The sequence below is a fragment of the Jaculus jaculus genome, chromosome 7, assembly GCF_020740685.1.
Source record: "Jaculus jaculus isolate mJacJac1 chromosome 7, mJacJac1.mat.Y.cur, whole genome shotgun sequence".
NCBI classification, from domain to species: domain Eukaryota; kingdom Metazoa; phylum Chordata; class Mammalia; order Rodentia; family Dipodidae; genus Jaculus; species Jaculus jaculus.
Window position 1 is genome coordinate 142,248,460 of NC_059108.1, and position 20,194 is coordinate 142,268,653.

General features: G+C 46.5%; 1 protein-coding gene across 2 annotated transcripts in view; it reads right to left on the reverse strand.

Annotated features, from left to right (window-relative positions):
* Positions 1-20,194, reverse strand: part of Flvcr2 (FLVCR heme transporter 2) — a 73,032-nt gene that overhangs the window by 18,254 nt on the left and 34,584 nt on the right. Inside the window, exons 2-3 of one of the 2 annotated variants that reach the window (XM_004649397.2) lie at positions 16,584-16,725; positions 10,761-10,901 (exon numbers count right to left, since the gene is read on the reverse strand). In XM_004649397.2, coding sequence (XP_004649454.2) covers positions 10,761-10,901; positions 16,584-16,725 — 283 coding nt within the window. The remainder of the gene's footprint in view (positions 1-10,760; positions 10,902-16,583; positions 16,726-20,194) is intronic. The other variant, XM_045155086.1, reaches the window with a different exon arrangement.

The window sequence follows — 20,194 nt, forward strand, 5'->3', positions numbered from 1 at the left end:
GGTGGAGGTAGGAGGATCACAGTGAGTTTGAGGCCACACTGAGATTACATGGTGAATTCAGGTCAGCTTGGGCTAGAGGGAAACCCTAACTTGAAAAACCAAAAAAGAAAGAGAGAAAGAAAACGAAGAAAAAAAATAGAAAACAAAACCTATGTATTCCATTACATCCATCAGGAGACATTTTAGTTTTAATTAAGAGCCGAGGCTCACATGACTACCTCAGGCACACTTCACACTGGCTTCTCATAGAAGGGCATCGGACAGGACTCTCAGCTTGTAGTGGGGCAACGTCAGGAGCTCATCTTCAGTGGAAGCAGCTCAGAGAGTCTCGGATCCCAGAGACATCTAGACCCTATTCTCTGTGGGTCTCAAGGTTTTGGCTAAGATACAAAGAAGGGTGGGCATAGTAACATTCCCTGCCGGGAGCCACGATTACTTGAAACAACTCCCTAGGCAAAGCTTTCAGGTTCCTTATAAGGGATAATGGGCCAGTGAAGAGAGTCACCGTTCTCAGGGAAACACAGAGTATGGCCTCTGACCAGATAGGAGCAGATCACCCTGTCCTATTTTATCACAAGCAATGATGCCCATCAGTAGACGGCATAGTCCCTATATCAGGTCCCAGGAGAACAAGATAGGAAGTTAAGTAGAGGCCAGATTCACGTGCAGAATGAGTGAGCGTTTGCTCTCCCTTTCCCACTGGCACACAGGTGCTAAGTAGCCGAGCTGGAGCTGAACCAGGCCCTGGTGGCTACCAAGAACTTGATCATAATCATTCTAGTCTATGTCCTCACAGAGCTGACTCTCTAAACAAAGATTCTCCAAAGCCAGCCAGTTTCCTCCTGCCCCAGCCCCTCCCAGCAGGTCACTCCACATACAGTGACCAAGGCGGACTCCAAGCAGCCTCCCGAGGGGCACACATCCCCAACTGGGCCAACACTACGTGTCACCGCAACTGCTGGGCTAGACCTATTTCGTGAAGCCAGAAGGCTTGGGAAAGAACACTGGTGTCTCTATCAGGATTTTGCTAGCGAACATACCTATGACTAACCTTCGAACCACACACCCAGCCACTTAGAATTCCATTCCTCAGTCAACGGGGCCCATCAAGAGGCACACTCCTGAAACGTACTGTGGGCTGGAATGTACGAGGAAGCAGAGAGAAAATGCCCTCTTGTCTGGCCCACCTCTTGTCCTTTCTGCTCCTCCTTCAGCCTTGAGGACTGGCCCTGACCCTGCCAGGGATGTGCAAGGGAGCCTGACTTCAGGCTGCTGTCGCTCAGGCGGACAAGGGGGACAGGATCCACAGAAAACAGAAGGGCTCGAGAAATGGCTCAGCAGTTAAGGATACATCCACTGCAAGCATGAGGGCCCGAGGAAAACAAAGGGACTTTATCTAAGAGGACTGGAGAAGAAATAGACTAGCTCTTTCATGACCCTGAACAAGACAGAGGGATCAGAGTCGTGAGCTGTTCAGCTAAGGCTCAATGGATTAGTGAAATGGTTTCCCAATGTAGTCTATGGTCTATGAGCGCATGCCCAACCCCACCCAGACCTACTGTGACAGGGACTCTGGGAACGGGGCCCCATAATCTGTTTGCGTAAGCCCTCCAGGTGACTGTAACAGTGTTGAAGTTGTAAGTATTGGCCCAACTGGACAGTGTGGTTTTTCTAGATAGCCATTCCCCACTCCCAGCCTGACAGGACAGGGAACCAAGGCAGAGGACAGAAGGACAAAGGAGTCTCCCTCCACCCAGGGCCCCCAGAAGAGTTAGGAGCTTATGTATAATTTTAGAACTAATATACAGGGCTGGAGAAATGGCTTAGTAGTTAAGGCGCTTGCCCGCAAAGCCAAAGGACCATGGTTTGATTCCTCAGGACCCACGTCAGCCAGGTGCACAAGGTGGCGCATACATCGGGAGCTCATTTGCAGCTGCTGGAGACCCTGGCATGCCCATTCTCTCTCTCTCTCTCTCTCTCTCTCCCTCCTTCCCTCTCTCATCCTCCCTCTCTCAAGTAAAGATAAATAAATAAAAATAGAACCAATATACATCCTTTTATAGGGGAGATGGGTCAGGGGCTAAAGGGGAATTCACTATGTCATCTCACGGTGGCCGCGAACTCACAGTGATCCTCCTACCTCTGCCTCCAAAGTGCTGGGATTAAAGGTGTGCACCACCACGCCCAGCTTGTTTTTGTTTTTTCTGAGGTAGGGTCTCACTCTAGCCAGGCTGACAAACTCACAGTGATCCTCCTACTTCTGCCTCCCTAGCACTGGGGTTAAAGGTGTGTGCCACCATGTCTGGCCGCCTTGTCCCTCTCTATATAATGAAAAGTTCCGAGACACAATTAAAAGCATGTCCACTCCAATGCACAGACAGGAGGATGAGCATCTTGCACCAAAGAGGGAAAAACAGGGTGAGCAGGTATGAAATGAGGGTGTGGCCTCTCTTCCAGGAATACAGGTAATGGTTAGATACTCAGGTCAGATTATGACAGTGGGCCTGTCCTCAGCCCAGAGCAAACAACGTGACCTCCTTGAGGGCAGGGCTATGTCGCCATCACCTCACTGGGAGAAGGGTAGGCAATGAGAAGGAAGCTTTAGGAAGGCAGAAGTACACCACCCTGAATTTCTTTCCTTGGTCAAGAACAGTTTGTTTTCCAAACTATTCGAGAAACCACTGATATCAGAATTCCTTAAAGTTCAAAATTGCACAGTTTTGTTTTGGACTCCAATCCAATGGGTCAAAATCTCCTAGGAGAGGCTCAGAAATCTGCATCTTAACAACAAAAAGAAACATTCCTTTAAAACCTCCAGAGTTTAGCCGGGCGTGGTGGCACACGCCTTTAATCCCAGCACTCGGGAGGCAGAGGCAGGAGGATTGCCATGAGTTTGAGGCCACCCTGAGACTCCATAGTGAATTCCAGGGCTAGAGTGAGATCCTACCTCGAAAAACCAAAAAAAAAAAAAAAAAAACCAAAAAACCCTCCAGAGTTTGAGAATGACTGGTTTCTTTTAGGAATACAGAAGTCTAGACCAAAGTGGGGTTCACACAGAAGAGAAGGAGCTTCAAGACCATGAGCCAAACTTTCACTCAGCAACTTCAGGGATTTCCAACTCTGCTGCAGAATTGCCTGGAATATTTATAAAAAGCAGGCCCCTTCCTGCACTTTCTGAATTTTCAGAAGAAAAGCATGGAAAACTATAATTTGTTCAAGCACCCCCAAGATATGCCATCCTTGAGTAAACTTGAGATATTAGTCAGCTCTGTGTTGCTATAATAAAATTCCTGAGGCAACCAACTTTTAAAATAAATTAGTGTGTGTGCGCGTGTGCACACGTGTGCACCGTGGCACATTACATGGTGGTCAGGGGACAACTTCAAGGTGTCTGTGTCCCCCGCTTTTTGAGACAGAGCTTCTTGTCACTGCAAATAAACTCCAGAGGCATGGGTCACCTTGTGCATCTGGCTTTACATGGGTACTGGGGACTTGAACCCAGGCCATCAGGCTTTGCAAGCAAGTGCCTTAACCACTAAGCCATCTCTGCAGCCCTCCTTTAATTTTTAATATATGTATAATAGCTAATGTACAATATTTGTCTGTTATGTCCAATGTCTGTACATCCTTAGGGATAGTTTCTTTTAATTTTTTTTTTTTAAATTTCCAAACCAGGTGTGGTGGCACATGCCTTTAATCCCAGCACTCGGGAGGCAGAGGTAAAAGGATTGTCCTGAGTTCCAGGCCACCCTGAGACTTCATAGTGAATTTCAGGTTAGCCTGGGCTAGAGTGAAACCCTACCTTGAAAAACTAAAAAATAAAAGTCAATAATTTCCAAAGAAAGACATCCCCTCAAAAGACAAGAAAATTCCTCCAAACGCAGTAATAGTGGCCAGACCAACTGCTTACAGCTTCACATTCATCACTCTTTATTGTTTTCATTTTTATGTCTTCATTTGTGTAGAAGGCACACTGCAAACGGGCACCAGGCCTATGTGCCACCTTTATCACACAGCTTTACGTGGGCAGATGGGGAATTAAACTCAGGCTGACGGACTTTGCCAGCAAGCACCGTTAATGGTTGAACCACCTCCCTTTTTGTTGTTTTGTTTTTTCTAAATAGGGTCTCACTCTAGCCCAGGCTGACCTGGAATTCACTATGAGGTCTCAGGGTGGCCTCGAACTCACGGTGATCCTCCTACCTCTGCCTCCCTGGTGCTGGGATTAAAGGCATGTGCCGCCACACCCGGCTCAGCCATCTCCCTTTAATCCACAGATCACCCCTCATTTCTCAGGGGAGAAGGAAGCAGTCAAATTCAGCCCTGTTGGGATCTAGCCCACCAGATCTACATCACACTCCATCGCTGTACGGCCAACTTTAGCACCACTCTCTCGCCCTTGGGGCCACCAGACAAGTGTGGAGAATATGACGGGAAAGGGAACGGGGGTGCTAGGGACAGTTTCTACTAACTGCCTTTCCCCAGGGTCTCTTTGTTAGTTCCTTTTTAAAAGAAATTTCTATTGAAATTTGGACATTTAAAATAACCTATCAAGGGCTGGAGAGATGGCTTAGCGGTTAAGCGCTTGCCTGTGAAGCCTAAGGACCCCAGTTCGAGGCTCGGTTCCCCAGGTCCCACGTTAGCCAGATGCACAAGGGGGCGCACGCATCTGGAGTTCGTTTGCAGAGGCTGGAGGCCCTGGCGTGCCCATTCTCTCTCTCTCCCTCTATCTGTCTTTCTCTCTGTGTCTGTCGCTCTCAAATAAATAAATAAATAATTAAAAAAAAAAGAAACTTTAAAAAAAAAAATAACCTATCAAAATGAGTTTCTCCTGCCTTCCCACAGTTTGCTGGTATTTTGATATTTACTTAGTGACTATCTTAGACTAATATTATAAAGTTTGTTTTAGGGAGTTTTGTTTGTCTAGGGCTTTTTATTTATTTGAGAGACACAGAGAGAGAGAGAGAGAAAGAATGGGCATGCCAGGGCCTCTAGCCACTGCAAATTAACTTCAAACGCATGCACCGCCTTGTACATCTGGCTTACATGGGTCCTGGGGAATCAGACTGGGTCCTTAGGCTTTTCAGGCAAGTGCCTCAACTGCTAAGCCATCTCTCCAGCCCTTGTCTACAGTTTTTTAAAATATATATATTTTTTAATGTTTTATTTATTTGAGAGAGAGAGACAGAGATAGAGAGAATGGGCACACCAGAGCCTGTAGCGACTGTAAACAAACTCCAGATGCATGTGCCACCTTGTGCATCTAGCTTACGTGGGTACTGGGGAATCGAACCTGGGTCTCTAGGCTACATAGGCAAGCACCTTAACCACTAACTTAAACCCAAAGTTTGTCATCTTTATTTCACACAGATGTTTCTGTTCCATTAAAGTTCCATTAAACTTAGTGATAGCTAAGGGCTAGGCAAAGGTTTATGTAAATGAGCCACCTGTGCTGGAGAACGCCACATGGAGATGCTCATCTCCAGCACTCCAGTGGTCAGTTGACAACTGTGTTCTAGCCTTTACTTCCTGTTGGTCAGAGGTGAGAGGTCAGGGCTCCCCTAAGCATGATCTCTACATATGCCTGTGGCCTTTTAGATCCCTGAGAACAAATCAAGCCTTTCCAAAGTCCCCTACAGACTGCTCATTCTTAACATATTTGGCCAGATTCTTGTCAACTCCCAATGATATTATCACTTACACCGCTGAGATAAAGCACCAGTGATTGTTTTCAGCCCTGGAAATAGGGCTTTCTCCACTAGGCAAGCTCCAAATTAAACCAGATTAAGACAAACCCTAGGTTGGGAAGATGGTTTGGTAGATAAAAAGCTGGTCACGAGGACCGGGCATGGTGGCGCACTTGGGAGGGAGGCAAGAGGTAGGAAGATTGCCCTGAGTTCAAGGTCACCCTGAGACTACAAAGTGAATTTCAGGTCAGCCTGGGATAGAGTGAGACCTTACCTTGAAAAACCAAAGAAGAAAAAACTTTAAATAAAAGCTGGTCATGAAAGGTTAGGGCCTGAGTTTAATCCCAGTGCCCCTGCGGTGGGTGAGGAGCACCCAGCAGCAAACAATGGAGACCCTGCCTCAAACAAGGTAGAAAGTGAAGATTGACACGGGAGCTTGTCCTCTGATCTCCAATGTGCACTGTGGCACGTGGGCACCTGCACTCACACACACGAGCATGCACACACACACAGACTAGTCCTGAGAATGGGGCTTTTCCACAGACCGGCCACATAGCTCACGCAGTGGTGAGTCCTGGGGATGGAGCCCGCTCTGCTCCTTCCAGCGGCTATGGCCATCTGGCTTTCATAAAGACACGGCTGGCTGCCTGGAAGCTGGTTTGGACAACCTCATGGCCTGAAGCTACTGATCCTCACAATCCCACAGAGTCTGCGAGACGGGAGCCGGAATGGGGTCAGCGAAGACACAAAGCCTGCTGTTCTTCCTGCTGCCCAACTCTTTCCTTGCATAAACACCACTTGCATTGTTATGAGAGTTATTAGGAGTCCTAAAAACAACATAATTTTGACAATTTTTTCTTCTTGCCAGTGTTTTTGCTGCTTTTACAGAGGAACAAATTTTCTAAGTTCTCCTCCGCCATTTAAAAGCACTTCCCTTGGGTTGGGGGAAGTGCTTTGAAATGGTGAAGGGAGAACATCTGTAATCCAGCACTTGGGAGACAGAGGCAAGAGGATCAGAAGTTCAAAGTCATTCTTGCAAACGAACTCCAGATTCATGTGCCACCTTGTGAATCTGTGGGTCCTGGGGAATCAAACTTGGGTCCTTTGGCTTTGCAGTCAAGAGCTTTAACCACTAAGCCATCTCTCCAGCCTGAATTCATGTTTCCTATGGTCACATAAGCTTTGTTGCTTTTTTCTTTTTGCATGTATATATGGTGTGCATGTATGTATGCGTGTGCACGTGTGTGTGGTCACACATGCATATGTGCTAACGTGTGTGGAGGCCAACCTATGATCCAGGGGACTCGCATGAATGTAAAGTCAAAGTGCTTCTCTATTTCCTATCTTCCACCAACCCCCGCCCCGCCCCCAGGTAGGGTCTCTAGCTCAGGATAACCTGGAAGTCAGTATGTAGTCTCAGGGTGGTTTCCAACTCACGGCAATCCTCCTACTTCTCCTTCCCAAATGCTGGGATTAAAGGCGTGTTCCACCACACCCAGCCCTTTATTTCCTATCTTATCATTAGGAGGAATGTCTAACAGTAGAGGCATGGTCTCCTGCCCATTCCCCCTCCCCACCAACCCCTGCTACCCCACAGGGATTGATTTAGGCTTTCAAAGTCCCACAGGGAATATCATAACCACACTGTGGAAAGGCCCCCAGGAGAATGGGAGCAGGGGTGTGGGGATAAAAGAGTATAACCTGTTATGTAAAATTAAATTAAATTAAGTTAAAAATATGTGGTATTGTACCCAGTCATGATGGCTCACACCTTTAATCCCAGCACTCAGGAGGCTGAAGTAGGAGAATTGCCATCAGTTTGAGACCAGCCTGGGCTAAAGAGTGAGTTCTAGGTCATCCTGGGCACACGTGAGATCATGCCTCAAAAAATAAACTGGATGGAGAGATGGCTCAGCAGTCAAAGCACTTGCTTGCAAAGCTTCACAGCCTAGGTTCGATTCCCCAGTATCCAAGTGAAGCCAGTTGCACAAAGTGATGCACATGTCTGGAGTTGCTTTGCATTGATTGGCAAGAGGCCCTGGCATGCCCATCTCATTCTCTCTCTCTCCCTCTTGATCTGTTTCTCTCTGCTTGCAAATAAAATAAATATTTTTTTAAAACAGACCAAAAAAAAGACAGTCTGGTATTTTCAACTAAAGGGATCTAAGCAAGCAGCCAGGCGAGAGAGAAGGAAGAGTTGCTCTGTAACCCTCAGCATGGCCCAACATCAACCCTTTCAATACCCAGGAACGCTGTCCTCCATACATTCTGCTTTCCTAGGTCAGCAATGAAGGACACAGCCCACCCAGTAGACACCACCATCATCGTCAGCCACAGAACACACGTAAGCACTCATCTTCCCTAGAACCCCTGAGTAGGCCTCAGATACCCTTTCATCACGTGCAGTAAGGTTACAGAAGTCAAAGGTCAATGCATTCAAGGTATTTAACTAGGAGAGGTGGGAGTTCTTGGAGTCATGGAATGCTGAGCCTGGAAGGGCTTGACTGTCCGCCAGCTACAATCTGACATTCCCCACCACTTCTCACCACGTGCTTGGTCATGAATACCTCCCGACTCATAACTGCTTCCAGTGGATATCTCTGAGGGCTAGAAGTTTTACCGCTCTATTATGGAAGAATAGAGAGGCATACTTAGAGTAAAAATGGAAGAAGGGGATGGAGAACTGAGGCACCTAAGTAAGGCTAACCAGGGTTTCTAGAGCTAGTCCCAACGAGAAGCCATTAGCTGGTGTATGTCTGCAAACCCCGTGCTTCTCTGCTGGCATAACAGAATCTCTTACCTAGTGCCTCAGTAGATAAGGACTGTGACATAAAAAGCTCTGATAAGCCTGTAATGAAACCCAGGGCACAGTTCTGGGAAGGAATGTATAGGCAGTTAAGTAATAGGCAATTACTAGGCAAGAAGGCACACTTGGAAAGTAGGGTACAATGGCACATGCCACTAAGTAGGCTGACCCAGCAGGATCACTTGAGGCCAGGAGTTCTTCAACAGCTCAGACGGTATAGCAAAGTTGTTTTTTTTTTTGGCTTTTCAAGGTAGGGTCTCACTCTGGTTCAGGCTGACCTGGAATTAACTATGTAGTCTCAGGGTGGACTCAAACTCACGGTGATCCTCTTACCTCTGCCTCCTGAGTGCTGGGATTAAAGGCGTGCGCCACCACGCCCAGCTTGTTTGTTTGTTTGTTTGTTGTTCATTATTTATTTATTTGAGAGCGACAGACATAGAGAGAAAGACAGATAGAGGGAGAGAGAGAATGGGAGCGCTGGCTCCTCCATTTGCTTATCTTCCTTGCTTTTCTTTTTAAATTTTATTTATTTATTTATTTGAGAGCAACAGACACAGAGAGAAAGACAGATAGAGGGAGAGAGAGACAATGGGCGCGCCAGGGCTTCCAGCCTCTGCAAACGAACTCCAGACACGTGTGCCCCCTTGTGCATCTGGCTAACGTGGGACCTGGGGAACCGAGCCTCGAACCAGGGTCCTTAGGCTTCACAGGCAAGCACTTAACCGCTAAGCCATCTCTCCAGTCCCCCCCCCCTTTTTAAAAACATTTTATCTCAGGATACTTGAGTGGGCCTGTGTCATAATCAGCCTCAGTTGCTGGGAGGAAACTTCCAAACCAGGCACAGATTAAGGGATGGAGGAAATTTATTTGAAGTTTACAGATCCAGAGGAAGTCCTGTAATGGTAAAGGAAGCTGCTTCCTCGACCAGGTCCATGCAGAGAGAAAAACCAGCTACCAGCAGCACAAGCAAGCACACTTCAGGAACCCCAGGCAAAGCTCAAGCCCTTTGCATATCTTTAGCTGGAATTCAGATCCCCTAAGCCTTAGGGCTAGACCCTAGAATGCACTCACAGTGACACCTCTTCTAGCCAGTCAGCTAGAAATCCAAGAAGCTTTAAGGAAACTGAATCTATTGGCGGACACCCATTCAAACCCATTCAAACTACCACAGGCTGGAACTTCTTGAACTAAAAGACTGGCATCTCTCTGAAGGACAGGCATGGTTAATGGGATGCCACAGGCTTGTTCTTGCCATTCTCTGATGCACTGGGTCATTAGAGGTTGAAAAGAAGATATAGAAATCACCATGCTGGCAGGCAAGCCTACATATCAGCCTGAAGATTCAAATTTGTCTTGCTGGGATGGAGAGATGGCTCCGTGGTTAAAGGTACTTGCTTCCAAAGCCTGACAGCACAGGTTCAATTCCCCAGTACCCATGTAAAGCCAGATGCACAAAGTGGCACATGTATCTGGAGTTTGAGCCAGTGATAAGAGGTCATAGTGTGCCTAGTCTCTCTCTCCTTAATAATAAACAAAAACATTTAAAAAAAATTTTTTCTTAGCAGGGCGTGGTGGCATACGCCTTTCAGTCCCAGCACTTGGGAGGCAGAGGTAGGAGGATTGCCATGAGTTCGAGGCCACCCTGAGAATACAGAGTGAACTCCAGGTTAGCCTGGGTGAGGGTGAGACTCTACATCGAAAACCAAAATAAAGCATTTCTTGCTAACGGCCAAGAAAATGAAATGGAAGAGGGATGGACTGCATCCCAGCATACGGAAAGAGGAATTGAGGTTCTGAGAGGAGGAGGGAGCTGTCCTTGTGACAAGTTCTGCTGTGCGTTTTTGCTCATTCACTCACTCGCCACTGCTGGAATGCTGACTATCCGCCACAGAGGGACTGCAAAGATGAAAAGGCAGAAGTCCTCCACAGAACTGAACAGAGTAGGACGATAGACCTGGGTTGTTTGTTTTTTCAAATCCTATGTGTGAAGTTAATGAGAGAGAAGTATGAAAGTAATGAGAGAAGGCAGGTTTCCCACCACTGCTTTACAGAGGTGTTACTGAGATGAAACCAAAGGCCAGCAGGCATCTGTCAGCCCCTGACCTGGAAAGGAATGATTTTACAGCGTAGGTAAAGGCCCTTGAGGTCAACCTTAAGCAACTTTACATGCACACTTGGGACTTGGGAAGAGTAAGTCACCCAGACCTGTCAGGCCTCTGGTCCCTGTTCCCGGTTGCAGGGCACTCCCAGACACCCGTGGACCTTACCATACGTGATGACCAGCAGCACAAAGTTGAGGTTTTTGAAGAGCCGGGCGATGGAACTTAAATACGAAGAATCGGTGGCTGCCAAGGCATAGCTCAAGGACTGGGCCCTGCTGGGGGCATACTTGGGCTTCTCTTTGAAGACTGAAAGGAAAATAACAGAAATGACTGGAAATTCCTGGGCCCCCACCCTGGCAGAGTCAGCTCCACACAGACAAAGGGCTGGCTCTGCCATCTAGGAAGGGGCTGAGGCTGCCAAAGAAAATAGCACTTCTCCGGGGAAGTCTTCCCCTGCTCCTTCCTTGAAGCTTCTGATTGTCTGAGACTTAGCGTGTGGTTCATCGATGACTCTTTTTTCTTTGGGTACCGTGACTTGAACCCAGGATCCCTATGCACGCTAGGCAAGTACTCTATCACTAAGTTGTATATCTGGCCTTTATTCTTTTTTAGTTAGTTTTTGTTTTTGTTTTCCCAGTGGTTTCATTAAAGCTAGAGCTCAGGCTGACCTGGAATTTCACTATATAGTCTCAGGGTGGCCTCAAACTCATGGCAATCCTCCTACCTCTGCCTCTCAAAGTGCTGGGAATAAAGGTGTGCATCAGCACGCCCAACTTATTAGTTTTCTTAATGGCCTTGGAAGGCTGAAATCAATGGGCCTTCCAGGCAATGTTCAAAGATCAAGGCATCCCATAATAACCACTAAATCATAGTGGGAAGACACAAAAGCAACCCAGGGCAGAAAGCAGGAAAAAAAAAGTGCTTAGAGCTTCGGGATTAGTGTGCCTGGTGAAAGGCTGAACTCCAGGGCTCCCAAGGGGGATGGGATGGGATGCTGTGGCTAGTGCTGGTCACAGAGCCTAGCACGTGGCAGTGCAAAACTGCCCGCCCCCCGCCTCCCCCCAGAAAGGGATCTTCTTCGGTAGGAAAACTCAAGAGTGTATTCCTAGTTTCAGTAACACTGAATCCGACGTGGCTCGTGAGAGGGACAAGATCTGATCCGGGAGAGGACACTCACCATGTGAACTGCTAGACATGGACAGTGGAGAACTGACCTAGCTATATTTTGGTTTCAGCACAACTGCAACAATCATGTTGACCACACCAAGTGCCAATCGGTTCTCTGGGAGGGGGAAGGGGCAGGTCCGTTTAACTATATATGTGACTAACTGGGTGCTCCAAGCACCCAGTGACCTCTTGTACTATCCTATGAGACCTCTCCTGGAAGGCCGGCAGTCTGCCTCCAGTTAGAGACAACTCCGGAAATGAGGTCAGCTCTCCCAGTAGATCAAAGCCCCCCCTTGACACCCTCCTTGCTACTCAGTAACCATTCCAGCCCTGCCCCTTCCTTCTTCAGTAACAGTCCTGGATAACATCCCCCACTGGGACCCCTTACCCTGGGCTCCCACCCTGGCAGAGTCAGCTCCACACGGGCAAAGGGCTGGCTCCGCCATCTAGGAAGGGGCTGAGGCTGCCAAAGAAAATAGCACTTCTCCGGGGAAGTCTTCCCCTGCTCCTTTCTTGAAGCTGCTGATTGTCTGAGACTTAGCGTGTGGTTCATTGATGACTCTTTTTTCTTTAGGTACCGTGACTTGAACCCAGGATCCCTATGCCCTATGTCCTGCCTGCTCACCTCCCCCTCCGAGAGAGAAGAAGAGAGAGAAAAGGTGACTTCGTATCCCATCAGCAGATGCTGCCTCCAGCCAGGGCTCCTAAGATGTTTTCGCAGTCTGGCTCCTATATGTGCTCAGTAATAAAATGCCCAAACATAGAAACCACCCAGGTTTGCAATTACAAGGAGCCTGGCTCTCAACAGCTATGAACACCAGCATTTGGAAGTGGGCATGCTAGCTAGTCAACCTCCAGAAGAGCTGAGGAGGAGACTGCTAGCTGGATCACAATTCCCTGCTCGCCCTCTAAGACCACCAAGCCACTCTGTCAACTCACTCCAGAGCCACCAGGAAGGGGGTGACACAGAGAATGGTGGGATTATGTACACATTTTATAACTATCTGATTCTGGAGGTGAGCCAGCAGTCAAGAAGGAAACCTTTAACACCCAAGATGAAACCTTTAGGCATGAGAAGGTAGCCAGCTAACCTTTAGATGGGTGACGAACAGAAAAGAAACTCTACTTAGATGTTTCGGAATTTAGCACAGCCCATATAACATCATTTGGATGAAAACGGAGATATAAACTCTCCTCTCCTCCTCCCTCTCTCCCTACCCCCCATTCTTCTTCTGGACAGAATCTCACATAACCCAGACTACCCTTGAACTTGCTATGTAACTGAAAATGACCTTGAACTTCTGATCCCCCTGCCTCTACCTCCCAAGTGCTAGGATTACAAGTGTATCATTCCCCATCTCGCCAAAAGACAAAAAATTCTATTTTTATATGTATATGTGTGTGTGTATGTGGGTTCATTTATATGTGTGTGTGCGTGTGTACGTCTGCGAGCAACATTTGGGATCTTTTCTCAAGAATGCTATCGTGTAAAAATGCCAAAAATACTCATTGGAGAAGAGACAGCCTCTTCAGCAAATGGTGTTTTGAAAACTGGATAAATATCTGCAGAAGGATGAAAATAGATTCTTCTCTCTCGCCATGCACAAGAATTAAGTCCAAATGGATTAAAGACCTTAACATCAGACCGGAAACTTTGAAACTGCTAGAGGAAAAAGTAGGGGAAACCCTTCAACATATTGGTCTTGGCAAAGACTTTCTGAATACAACCCCAATTGCTCAGGCAATAAAACCACAGATTAACCACTGGGACCTAATGAAATTACAAAGATTTTGCACCGCAAAGAACACAGTGAAAAAAGCAAAGAGGCAACCTACAGAATGGGAAAAAATCTTTGCCAGCTATATATCTGATAGAGGATTAATATCTAGGATATACAAAGAACTCAAAAAGTTAAATAATAAGGAATCAAACAAGCCAATCAAAAAATGGGCTATGGAGCTAAATAGAGAGTTCTCAAAGGAAGAAATATGAATGGCATATAAGCATCTAAAAAATGTTCTACATCACTAGTCATCAGGGAAATGCAGATTAAAACTACATTGAGATTCCATCTCACTCCTGTCAGATTGGCCACCATCATGAAAACAAATGATCATAAATGTTGGCGGGGATGTGGAAAAAAAGGAACCCTTCTGCACTGCTGGTGGGAATGTAATCTGGTCCAGCCATTGTGGAAAACAGTGTGGAGGTTCCTAAAACAGCTAGAGATTGATCTACCATATGACCCAGCTATAGCGCTCCTAGGCATATATCCAAAGGACTCATCTCATTTCCTTAGAAGTACATGCTCAACCATGTTTATTGCTGCTCAATTTATAATAGCTGGGAAATGGAACCAACCTAGATGTCCCTCAACAGATGAGTGGATAATGAAGATGTGGTACATTTATACAATGGAGTTCTACTCAGCGGTAAAGAAAAATGAAGTTATGAAATTTGCAGAAAAATGGATGGACCTGGAAAGTATTATACTAAGTCAGGTAACCCAGGCCCAGAAAGCCAAGCACCACATGTTCTTTCTCATATGTGGATCCTAGCTACAGATGACTGGGCTTCTGCGTGAGAATGAAAATACTTAGTAGCAGAGGCCAGTAAGTTAAAAAGGAGACATAAAGGGTAGAGAAAGGAAGAGGGGAGGATACTTAATAGGTTGATATTGTATATATGTAATTACAATGATTGTAATGGGGAGGTAATATGATGGAGAATGGAATTTCAAATGGGAAAGTGTGGGGGTGGGGAGGGAGGGAATTACCATGGGATATATTTTATAATCATGGAAAATGTTAATAAAAATTAAAAAAAAAAACAACATCCCAGAAGGCCAACCGATGGCATGACTATGATTAAGCGTACTATAATTAAAGGCTATTAATATTTTTCCTAAAAAAAAAAAAAAAAAAAAGAATGCTATCGTGGTGGTTTGAATCAGATTTCTTCTACAAACTCATGTGTTCTGAATGCCTGGTCCACAGCCGGTGGCAATTTGGGAGGTGGAGCCTGGCTGACAGAGGTGTACTGTTGAGGGGGTGGGCTTTGGGGTGTTATAGATGGTTCCCCCTTGTCAGAGTTTGGCTCACTCTCCTGCTGCTGTTGCCTAACTGCTGGGACAGAGGTGATGTTCAGCCTCTACTCAGGCCATACTTCCCCTGCCATCATGTAGTTTCCCCTCAAGACTGCAAGCCAAAATGGAAAATGCTTTGTTCCTGTCAGCTTCTTTTGGTCAGGATTTTTTTTTTGTTTGTTTGTTTTTTTTTTGTTTTTCGAGGTAGGGTCTCACTCTGGTCCAGGCTGACCTGGAATTAACTCTGTCATCTCAGGGTGGCCTTGAACTCATGGCGATCCTCCTACCTCTGCCTCCTGAGTGCTGAGATTAAAGGCGTGAACCACCACGCCCGGCGAGATTTTTAATCTAGCAACGAGAAGGTAACTCTTACAGCTATCTACCTTTTCTTCCTTCCTTCCTCTTCCTTCCTCCCTCCCTCCCTTCCTTCCTTCCTTCTTTCCTTCCTTCCTTCCTTCCTTCCTTCCTTCCTTCCTTCCTTCCTTCCTTTCTATCTTTCTTTCTTTCTTCCTTTCTTTCTTTCTTTTTGAGATAGGTCTATCATTGGCTTTGAATTCACCAAGTAGATAGACTGGCTGTCCAGAGAAACCCAAAGATCTGCCTGTCTCTATCCTCCACACTGCCAGCACTGGGATTTTAAACCCATGCCATCAAGCCTGGCATTTTACATGGGTTCTGGGGATCAGACATAGGTCCTCATGTTTGCAAAGCAAGAATTTTATCAACTAAGCTATCTCCCCAACCACTGACATAAAATTCTATTAATCTCATTCCTCAATGATTAAACGCATATCCATGTAAAATGTTAATAGCAGTTACCAGAGGTTGCTGGTTGGGATTAAGTTGTACAAGGATAAGTTAATAGCCATTCCTTCCTTTACATATTTTTAAAATATATTTTAGATTTTTCCATGATGAGCACATTTCTTTTATAATTAAAAAACACTAAGAAGAGCTGGAGAAATGGCTTAGCAGTTGAAGTGCTTGCCTGCAAAGCCAAAGGACCCAGGTTCAATTCCCTAGGACCCACCTAAGCCAGATGCGCAAAGCAGTGCATGCATGCCTAGAGTTCGTTTGCAGTGGCTGGAGGCCCTGGTGTGCCTATTCTCTCTCTCTCTTTCTCTCTCTCTCCCCCTCTCAAATAAAATAATAATAATAAACACTAATGAAATGTGATCCCCAAGGATTCTCAGGTTAATCTGTGAGATTATTAGTGTTTATGGACCAATTTCTGTTTTGTCTTTTAGAAATTTAGAGTGTAGAGTTAAATAAGTCTGATGTGAATCCAGCTCTTTTACTTCCTAGCTAGCTAATCTGGAGTAATGAGCCGACCTTCCCCTCAGGTCCATTTGCTTGCCGCTAAGGGGGACCTCCCTCACAGGGTGGCTGAGGACTAGATGAAATCACACAGTTTTAGTACCGTGCCTATGACACCAGAGGTCCTAGCCGGGGTCTCATCAAGGGCACAGCAGACTACCCAACCCAACTCGAGTGAAGTAGGATCTGGTTAGTTATAATTAAACCTTTATAGAACGGCTAACGAGGCACACAGAACTAGCAAGCACTGGGTATGGACCGCTGCTCAACTAAAACATTCGAAGCCTGCAGGAAACCCAGCCTCTGGTGTTTGTAAATACCCATGGTATTTTAGGGCCGTATTCAGAGACTCCCATCAAAGTTAGCATAACCTCCTTGTTCCCAACCCCCCCAACCAACAGACTGCTAAGGAGCTTACCAATGATGACAAGGATGAAAAGGAGAGTGGCCACACCTCCTATTATGTAGAACATGATGCTGATGTGGTAGGCAAGCTGGTCTTTGTCTTCGATGTTGGGCACCAAAACAGGAGGGACCAAGAACCCAATTGCAATTCCAAGCTATAGAAGACAGACACAATCAACTGTTACCAATGGCCAAGAGGTGATCCTATTAAAAGACATAATGCCCAACTTCTAGTCCTTCCTCACATCCAAGTAGGGATTATTTATCTACCTTAAAACACCAGAGAAATCTCTCTTTTAGTTGACATCTTTCCTGATACCCACTTCTCACCCACTAGCCCTGGGAAATAATTAGAAATGAAGCCTGGGGCTAGAGAGATGGCTTAGCAGTTAAGGTGCTTTCCTGCAAAGCCAAATGGCCCAGGTCTGATTCCCCAGGACTCTCCCATGAAAGCCAGATGTAAAAGGTGGCGCATGCATCTGGAGTTCGTTTGCGGTGGCTGGATGCCCTGCGCACCCATTTTTTCTCTCTCTCTCTCCCTCTCTTTGCCTCTTTCTCTCTCTCAAAGAAATAAACATAAAATGTTTTTAAAAAGGGGGTGGCTGGAGAGATGGCTTAGCGGTTAAGTGCTTGCCTGTGAAGCCTAAGGACCCCGGTTCGAGGCTCGGTTCCCCAGGTCCCACGTTAGCCAGATGCACAAGGGGGCGCACGCGTCTGGAGTTCGTTTGCAGAGGCTGGAAGCCCTGGTGCGCCCATTCTCTCTCTCTCCCTCTATCTGTCTTTCTCTTGGTGTCTGTTGCTCTCAAATAAATAAATAAATAAAATTTAAAAAGAAAAGCAAGGAAGATAAGCAAATGGAGAAGCCAGCAGTTAAGTATTAAAAAAAAAAGGGGGGGGGACTGGAGGGATGGCTTAGTGGTTAAGGCATTTGCCTGCAAAGCTGAAGGACCCAGGTTCTATTCCCCCAGGACCCACTTTAGCCAGATGCACAAGGGGGCACACGTGTCTGGAGTTCATTTGCAGTGGCTGGAAGCCCTGGCATGCCCATTCTTTTCTTTCTCTCTCTCCCTCTTTCTCTGTCAAATATATATAAAGAAGAGAGGGAGAGAGAGAGAAATGAAGTCTGACAGGCTGGCTTCTTTAATACCAAGTACTGGCAACGGTTTCTACATCTCTGGGTTACAGAATAAAATGATGTCGATGTGTTTTTCTTGTGCTATTTACGCTTCATTGAATCTGTTAACCTGGAGCTAAAACACCAGCTGAAATAGTTCTACAGCCCTCCAGCCACAGAACTTGCATTCAGCCAGAGTAGGAAGCCCATGAACACACACAAAGTTCATTGTGTGAAGAACTTAGCGACCTCCGGAGTGTCTGCAGTGTGAAGCCACTCACAGCTGCAAAGTATGCCAGCCCCCCCCCGCCCCCCGCCACCCACAGCAACAAGTGAAACGTCTCATATCAGAGTCGGAGTTCAAAATCCAAGGACCCGGCAGATAACATGAGCTGGGCGTTTCCGAGGTCAGAAACACTTTGATTCAGCAATGACCGGCTATGATAGATACAATTCCCAAAAGTCCTCTGCCGTCCATCATAACCGAAGCATATATTAGGAAAGAGCTTGTCAACTCAGGCAAGCTTCACACTGCACAAGGGTACGATGGGAACTGATACTTGGACTTGGAGCCCCGTGTTTCCTCTGCTGTACTGGGAGGAGCAGCTTGCTTGGGCTCCACCGCTGGTCTCTCCATTCATCCACTGCCAATCTGCTGGCCATCTTCACGGGAGTTCCCATCTACCCGTGGTGTCTAGCTCTGGATATTTGCCAGTGTCAGCAAGAGCTGGGTGAAGGGATCCCAGGGCAGGATATAGCCAGTAAGATCAATCTTTAAAATACCTATTATGCGAACAATGTTTGTTTGTTTGTGTTTTTCCTGGATTCAGTGAGAGATCTTGTCTCAGAATAAATAAGGTAAGTCACTGGGGAGAAGACTGGGGGGATAAAGTGCTTGCCATGCACCCAGCGTGAGCACCTGGGTACGAGAACCTATGTAACCTGGTCCTAGAACCCATGTAAAAGCCAGATGCTATAGCAGGCATCTGTAATCCCAGTGTTCCTCCAACAAGAAGGCAAAAAAAGGGCTCAAGAGATGGCTTAGTGGTTAAGGCATTTGTCTGCAAAGCTAAAGGACCCAGGTTTGATTTCCCCAGGACCCACGTAAGCCAGATGCACAAGGGGCACATGCGTCTGGAGTTCGTTTGCAGTGGCTATGGGCCCTGGCGTGTTCATTCTCTCTCTCTCTCTTTCTCTCTCTCACGCTCTCTGCTTGTAAATAAGTAAATAAAAAATTTTTTTAAATTATTAAAAGAAGAAGAAGAGAGAAAAAGACAGGATTGCCCAGAAGTGTGTGGGCCAGCAAGCTTGGAAAATACAGTGGTCAGCCAGAGACCCTTCCTCAAGCAAGGCTGAAGGCAAGGACTAACACCCAAAGCTGTCCTTTTGGGAGCGTCACATCGCTTGGTAAGGCACTTAGGGTGATGGGGGCGGGGGGATGGCAGAAAGTGTCTTTGCAGTCTCCACTTTGCTAGAGATCAAAGTATGATCTGACTTATCTCTTCCCTAGATCTGTTTCTCCACAAACCACCTGGGCCCCTCCTGGGAGGGAGGGCTTCTTTCCTAGGATTTAATCCTAACATTGTGGCTGGTCAAGTTCAGGCCCCAGAACTTGGCCTCATGGCTAGCCTCTTCCTGAGACAGCCCCGGGCCCACACCACTCGGCTGTGTCTCTGGCTCACCTGGGATGGAAGGAAGGGCCCACCACCGGAAGGGTATAAATATGTTTACCAGGGAAGGGCAAGCTCTCTTGGTGGTCTGTTCATCACTCGTAAACCTCCAAGTTCTAGTGAGTCTCCCCTTCATGTTAGTCCAGCTGAGAACCCCCTGACTCCTACTTCCCATGTGGGCTTTTTTTTTTTTTTTTGGCGCAATGGTTAAGGCACTGGAATGCAAAGTATGATATCCTGGGTTCAATTCCCTAGGACCCATGTGGAGCCAGACATACAAGGTGGCACATAAGTCTAGGTTTGTTTGCAGTGGCAGGTCCTAGCATGCCCATACTCACTCTTTCTCTATGTGTGTGTCTGCCTCTTTCTCTCTCTCTCTCTCCCTTTCTATTTTTCTATGTCTTTCTCTTATATATCAAATAAATAAGTGGAAATATTTAAAAATAAGAAAATGAGGTAGAAAGTGATTGAGGAAGACATCTAATGTCAACCTCTGACTTCCACATGCATGTGGACACATATGCATGTAAATCCACATCCACACATGTGTACACACACACACACACACACACACACACACTCCCTGCATACACATACACTTTTTAAAAAATAAAATGAAACAGAACCACTGGCTTTGCAGACAGCGCCTCCTCCAATCACTTAGTGTCAAGGCCTTGAGAAAGGCTTAGGGGGAACAGGCTCCATGTTTTCTATGCAAAGAATTTTCCAGAGCTGAGGCAGATTTTTCAGTGCTCACCTCCAACCCTTTGGGCAGAAGCCAGCCAGGGCCAGAAGCAAAACCCGTCCCTTTATAGTTCCTGTCTGGATTGCTGGAGATGG